This window comes from Argentina anserina, chromosome 3 (genome assembly GCF_933775445.1).
Source record: "Argentina anserina chromosome 3, drPotAnse1.1, whole genome shotgun sequence".
In the NCBI taxonomy this organism is placed as follows: Eukaryota; Viridiplantae; Streptophyta; class Magnoliopsida; order Rosales; family Rosaceae; genus Argentina; species Argentina anserina.
This window is the reverse complement of record NC_065874.1, coordinates 14,886,790-14,893,079: the sequence shown is the minus strand read 5'-3', so window position 1 is coordinate 14,893,079 and position 6,290 is coordinate 14,886,790. Positions and strand designations below refer to the sequence as shown.

The window sequence follows — 6,290 nt, the reverse complement described above, 5'->3', positions numbered from 1 at the left end:
TGTAGAGAGAGAGAGAGTGAGAGACTCTCCAGAGTGACGAGGGTTTTTTTTAGAGAGGGAAAGAGAGGAAGGGGACAGAGACCACCATATGGGTCAGATCGTGAGGAGGAGGAAGAAAGGCCGGCCATCCAAGGCAGATCTGGCTCGCCGGAACGGCGATTCGCCGGCCGAGGAGAGGGACGTCCGGAGAAGTCTCCGGCGCCGGAATGTGAAGTACACCATAGACTACGACGACTACTTGGACTCCGACTCCGACGACGATGAGGAAGACGAGGAGATTATGATTCAGAAGAAGCTCAAGCTCATGGCCAAGCTCCATCCCGACCCCCCTCCACCACCGGCGCGTGTCTCCCACGCGCCGGAGTCCTCGTCGGAATCCGAGGACGACAGGAGGAAGCCGCCGCCGCCGCTGCTGAAGAAGCGGCCGATCAGTAAAGAAGAAGACGAAGATTACGAAGAAAATGACGGCGGTGATGACGACGATGACGTTGAGGTATGTAATGAGAAAGAGGACTCCGGATCTGTTATGGAATTGGAAGAAGAAGAAGAAGTTTGAGAGGGAATGGGAGAGAGAGTGTGTGTGTGTGAGAGTCCAGCTCAGTAGAATAGTCTGATTGGTGCAGAGACTTGTATATTACTCTTACACACACTGAGTAGTGTGCGTGAGGGAGAAAGAGAGAGGTCTTTTTCTTTCTCTCTCTCTAGCTTGCTTCTCTCTTAGACTCACACAACTAGTAGTAGTCTGTGGGTTTATCAGAGTCAACCAACAGAGAATCTGCTCTCCCCACCTTTCTCTCTCTAGAATCCACACACATACACACTGTGTGTGTCCAACCCTCCGCTTCTTATCTGTCTCTGTCTCTGTCTCATTTACGCAGTCATTCTTTCTCTGTCGTCCTCACTTGTACTATTTCTTTAACACTTTGTTGTGGAGGGGTTTTGATGGGGCCTATTGGATATTTTGGTTTTGACAGGAACGGGGCCGGAAAGCAGCGCACTCCATGCAACTCAGTTCCCCTCCAGGTTGGGGGTTTTCGCTTGTTTCGAGTTTTGTTGTGGGGAAGTTGCTGAGCTGTTTTTGTTGTTGATGTGTTTGTTCAGGAACGCCGTCGGATCATCATCAGTCTGTCACTCCGTTGCCGGACAAGAAGACGTTGGAGTTGATCCTCGACAAGCTTCAGAAGTATGAAGGCCTTTTGTTTCTCGCACTAATGTGTTTGGTGATTCTCATCCTCATTGCTTGAGGTTTCGTGTTTACTGATGTGTCGACTTGTTTTTTGTGGCAGGAAAGATATTTATGGCGTGTATGCGGAACCTGTTGATCCTGAAGAGGTGTGTGTGTGAAGTTTTCCCCCTTTGGAATGAATGTGCAAGTAATTTTGATATGAAGTCCTTTTTCGGTTTTCTTGGGGTGCCGTTTGATGGTGTTTGATATTGCAGCTTCCTGACTATCATGATGTCATTGATCATCCCATGGATTTCGCGACAGTGAGGAAGCAATTAGCAAATGGAGCATATTCCACACTGGAACAATTTGAGGTTGGTGATTTTTGCTACTCTGTACTTGTGTGTCTCGGGGGCTATTTTTAATACCACCCTCGTCCGACTTTTCTAAGTTATGGGCGGGGTGTAGTCTATGTTTTGTTTTTGTTTTTCTTATTCTTCTCTCTTTTACTTTCTGCAAGCTGCAAACACCATTTAATGTTCTCGTGTGGTGTTTCCTTATTTAATTTGGGAGTTAGGATGATGAGTAAAATATGAGGGAAGGCATCAAGTAGCAAGAATAGTGTTAGCCTCTAGAATCGATTCTTAGCAATACTTATGTAATCTTACTATGTCCACCGACCCTTTTTATGCCAGTGAATAGTCATACTTTTAAATCTTATGGTTATCAGTTTGTTCAAAGTATAATAATGGGTGCATCACTTAGGAAAATGAAGGTATCAGGAATTCAGGATATGGTTTTTATGTAGTTTGGTGGTAATAAAATTTACGCTATTTATGTCTTCAAGTGTGAAGAATTTGGCAAGGATCTAGCAGCATCTCGACTATTGTAATTGATTTAAGAATGCCTTTATTATTATTATTATTATTTTTTGGTAATTTGATCCTCATGCTACCGAGAATTTGAATGTTGATATCACATTTGCCTTGTCTAAACTAGTAGTGAAACAGCTAAACTACCTTAAATTAGCTCTGTGAGGGGTTGGACTGCAGTTCTCTAGTCAACCTAAGGTTGGATGGTTATTTAACATCTGAAAAAGATAGCTTTTTCAAAGTTAGTTTTTAATTTATCCACAAATTCCTTAAGGTTGAGGAGTTGAGCAAAGTGATTTTTTTTTTGTAAAGGAGCACACAATCTCTTTTAACAAAATAATGGAGCTCCCATGTATGTTTTTTTTCTCTCATTTTGAATATCATCCTTGTTCTGATTTCTTTTATCAGCATGTCTAATTAATTTGAGCAATTGCTTGAGTTACAGTTATTAATTTTTAAATGCATTTGCGGCATGGGTAATGCACCTGGGGTTGGGGAGGAGAGGTAGCATGACTTTCTAGGGGTCTATATTTAATCAATTTGAACGATTGTTAGGGATACAGTTAGTAATTTTAATTACATTCGCTGCATGGGAAATGCACCTACGGTCGGGGAGGAGAGGTAGCATAATTTCCTCATGCCATATTTGCCACTCACATCAATTTGTAAAATACTGTTTATAGTATTGTTTTGTTTTCCTTTATTTAAAACCGATCCCCTTAACATCTATTCTAATGCTGGTGTACTTGTCTTTTTTTAAAAAGTAGTAGTTAACTAGTTCCATATCTAGCACATCTTGTGATCAAGGCATTACCCTGTATACCTTTGGTTGGGGAAACTTGGGACTTTTAATTGAATTAATTGACATAAATTACAAGCTGACCCCTCTCTCTTTGTAGAAGTAAGTTTAATTGAGCGTCTTGTTAAACAAGATTTTTGTTTAAGACAAGCTTTTCATCTTCATGAAATTATGTTTATGGGATAAATGAGTATCTTATTAGTTTGGTAATCTGTTTCTTTTGGTTGCAGAGTGATGTCTTTTTAATATGTTCAAATGCAATGCAATACAATTCACCTGAGACGATATACCATAAACAGGTAACTGGGTTTTCCATCTTATTTTTCAATTGTAATGTTTTGATTGATGGTGTTTGTTCTTACCCTTCTATCCTGGTACTCTTGAAAGGCATCTTCTATACAAGAGCTAGGACGGAGAAAATTTGAGAGGTTAAGAATTGACTTTGAACGATCAGAGAAGGAGGTCATATCAGTGCAGAAACCAAAGCCTAGTTCCTTGTTAAAAAAACAGATAAAGAAGCCTCTGCCCCGAACTTTACTGGAACCCATTGGCTCTGACTTCTCCTCAGGTGCCACTCTTGCCACTGTTGCAGAAGTTCTGAACAGTTCCATTCCAACCCAAGGAACTGGTTATGAGAAACCTAGCAATGTTGATGGGCATGTAGAGGGTAATTCATCTTTGAATGAAGCTCATTTAGAGAAGGCAGAAGAAATGCTATCAGGTGCAGTGATGTGCTATCTTTGCCTGCAATTATGTAGATTTACAATGGTAGTTCATAAAGGAATGTGTATTTTTAGGTCTCTGTTTCTGATTATTGTACTTCTAGGGAAGAGTTTGTCATCTAAAGTTGGGAAGAAGCCATCTGTGCTTGATGACAATCGTCGTGCAACCTATAACATATCCAGTGAGCCTGGGATCATGTCAGAATCAATATTTACAACGTTCGAGGGTGAAACCAAGCAGTTTGTTGCAGTACGTAGCATACACTATTTCTTATACAATTTACCTTTTTTCTCTTGTGCCTTTTCTTTTGTATAATATTTTTGTAATCATGTTTTGAAATCTCCAATTAGGTCGGGCTTCATGCAGAATATTCATATGCCAGGAGCCTGGCTCGGTTTTCTGGAAGTCTTGGACCAGTTGCTTGGAAAGTTGCATCGAAGAGGATCGAACAAGCCTTACCTGATGGTTGTAAATATGGTCGTGGATGGGTCGAAGAATATGAGCCGCTTCCAACCCCTGTACTGATGGTGGACAAAGGTATCCCAAGTCAATCTGCTTTGGCTCCAAAATTCTTTTTACACAATGAACCAAGAAAGGACATTAGAACTTTAAGGACTTCGATTCCTGCTAAGGAGCACTCTGTTACTAAGCCTGTTATTGAAGAGAGACAGCAATGTGTTAGCGTGCCTACTTCAGCAGGGAAACCGTCGTTTTTGGTTTCTTCTAGGGGTCATTACTCAGAAGATAAACCGCCTGTTGGTAGTTCTGTCGGAGAAAAAGGTGGTAATGCAGTTAATGCCATTTTCAACCAGAAAAATCCATTGTCAAGATTTATTGAGAGTGGGAAACAGGCCCCACAGAAAGTTGAGTTGAACTCTGTACCCACAGTTAATCAAAATAATGCTAACCTTGTTCCAGAAAAGCAATTACCAAGAAATGCAGAGCCAGCAGCTTCAAGGTCCAGAGGTACAGCATCGAGAAACATAAATCTTCCGCAGCCTGTACCTTCTAAGATGCCAGATTCTAATGGTGTTGTTACCTCATGGTTGCCTAATGGGAAAGGTGTAAGTGCTAGTATGGAAAATCGGATGATTGGTTCTTCTGATAGGGCTCCTAGCCGAATGGAAAGAACTGAAGCTTACTTTCCTCATGCACAGGAGCAGGGTCTTAGTGACCCAGTGCAATTAATGAAAAAGTTGGCGGAAAAGACGCAAAAGCAACAGAAATCATTAACTGAATCGTCAACTGATACTAAACATGTTGTAACTTCAGTTCCATCAACGAGAAGAGATGATCCAAGCAATGCTGCAGCAGCCGCTGCGCGTGCTTGGATGTCTATTGGGGGTGGAGCGTTTAACCAGCCAAGAGAGAATCCTAATGTTCCCAAAAGTCAGATCTATGCAGATTCCTTGTATAACCCATCCCGAGAGTTTCGTCCACAAATTTCAAGAGTTCGGGGGGAAGCTCCTAATTCTGGTGCAATGCAATTTCAGTCTGAGAACAGTTTTTCATTTCCAACTTTTTTACCACGACCTGTTCATATGGTGAATGAACCACAGTTCCAAAATCGGCCTATATTTTTCCCTCAGTTAGCAGCAGCTGATTTGTCTAGGTTTCAGGTGCCGCCCCCTTGGAGGGGTCATAGTCCTTGTGCCCAGCCAAGACAGAAACAGGAATGTCTTCCTCCAGATTTAAATATTGGTTTCCAGTCCCCAGGGTCTCCAGTGAAACAGTCATCTGGTGTTCTGGACTCTCAGCAGCCAGACCTGGCTTTGCAACTCTGAGTGCAGTGGGAGGAACTCAACAAATAGAGTAACATAGCTGAGACACATCTTCTGATCTTGTTATGACAGAACAGTGGCGTTTATCCATTTTTGACCTCGAATGTGAAGTATCCGAAGATGAGATGAAGGTATGTGTTTGCTTAAAATGGATACTTCACATTTTTGACCTCAAACTTGGAGGATAGATGGCTTTAACAGAAGTCCTGTTCTGGCATTACTAGGTGAGGATTACTGACTGGCAGAAGCACACAATTGGGAGCTAATATAATGGAATAGATGATTCACTTTGTGATCATGACAGAGCTTAGGAGTTGTTAAAACAACATAATTGCATAAATGTAGCGAGGCCTTGTACATTGTTACGGGTTGATGAGAAGTAGGTTGTTTAGATTTTACTCTTATTGTATGCCTGTTCATGTAATTGCGCTGAGAATTGTTCTCTATACCACTACTATTATAATGTACATGGTGCGCCACTGCACTATCATTGTCTCTTCGATTCAAGAAATCAAGATTATTGGTGAAATACTTTATCCAGCACGCGGAAATGAGGACAGCAAGAGGCCGATGATGGTTGGGGGTGGGGGGATAATTTTAAGCTGCTTAATCATAAAATGAGCAATGAAATTATTGACATATAAGTGAACATGTATGACACTGATATGACAAAAAAATAGGCTCTAATATATGTGGGTTAATGCTATTTGGTTCACTAGATTGAATTGGAGGACTGGAGGATATCTCATACCTCTTAGAGTTGTTCATAAAGAGAGGATATGCAATGCTGCTTTATATCGTTTGATTTAGGAGCTTTATTTCCTTATATTTCCTTATGTCTTTGTTTTCTCACTCCAGAAAGCAAGCTCATGTTTCTTAGCTTACCCAGTCGAGGCTAGGTTTCTTGATTTACAGGGAGAAATGAAACAACAAATATAAAATTATTGATT

General features: G+C 41.2%; 1 protein-coding gene across 2 annotated transcripts; it reads left to right on the top strand.

The window, feature by feature from the left end:
• LOC126785874 (uncharacterized) lies at window positions 1-5,840 on the top strand. Of its 2 annotated transcripts, XR_007671126.1 has the most exons (10): window positions 1-493; window positions 975-1,023; window positions 1,102-1,183; window positions 1,287-1,332; window positions 1,441-1,539; window positions 3,067-3,135; window positions 3,224-3,557; window positions 3,663-3,808; window positions 3,910-5,471; window positions 5,565-5,840. XR_007671126.1 is itself a non-coding variant. In XM_050511537.1 (9 exons), the coding sequence occupies exons 1-9, from the start codon at window positions 89-91 to the stop codon at window positions 5,341-5,343; spliced, it is 2,664 nt and encodes an 887-aa protein (XP_050367494.1). In that variant the 5' UTR covers window positions 1-88; the 3' UTR covers window positions 5,344-5,840. The 2 variants fall into 2 exon arrangements, 1 of the variants encoding a protein (XP_050367494.1); XM_050511537.1 differs by having other exon boundaries at window positions 3,910-5,840.
• Window positions 5,841-6,290: the final 450 nt, after the last annotated feature.

Coding starts and splice junctions, on each gene's coding strand:
- LOC126785874 (XM_050511537.1), top strand. CDS start 89: ATGGGTCAGATCGTGAGGAGGAGGAAGAAAGGCCGGCCATCCAAGGCA. Junction 494..974: donor ATGACGACGATGACGTTGAG/GTATGTAATGAG, acceptor TGGTTTTGACAG/GAACGGGGCCGGAAAGCAGC. Junction 3,136..3,223: donor AGACGATATACCATAAACAG/GTAACTGGGTTT, acceptor TACTCTTGAAAG/GCATCTTCTATACAAGAGCT.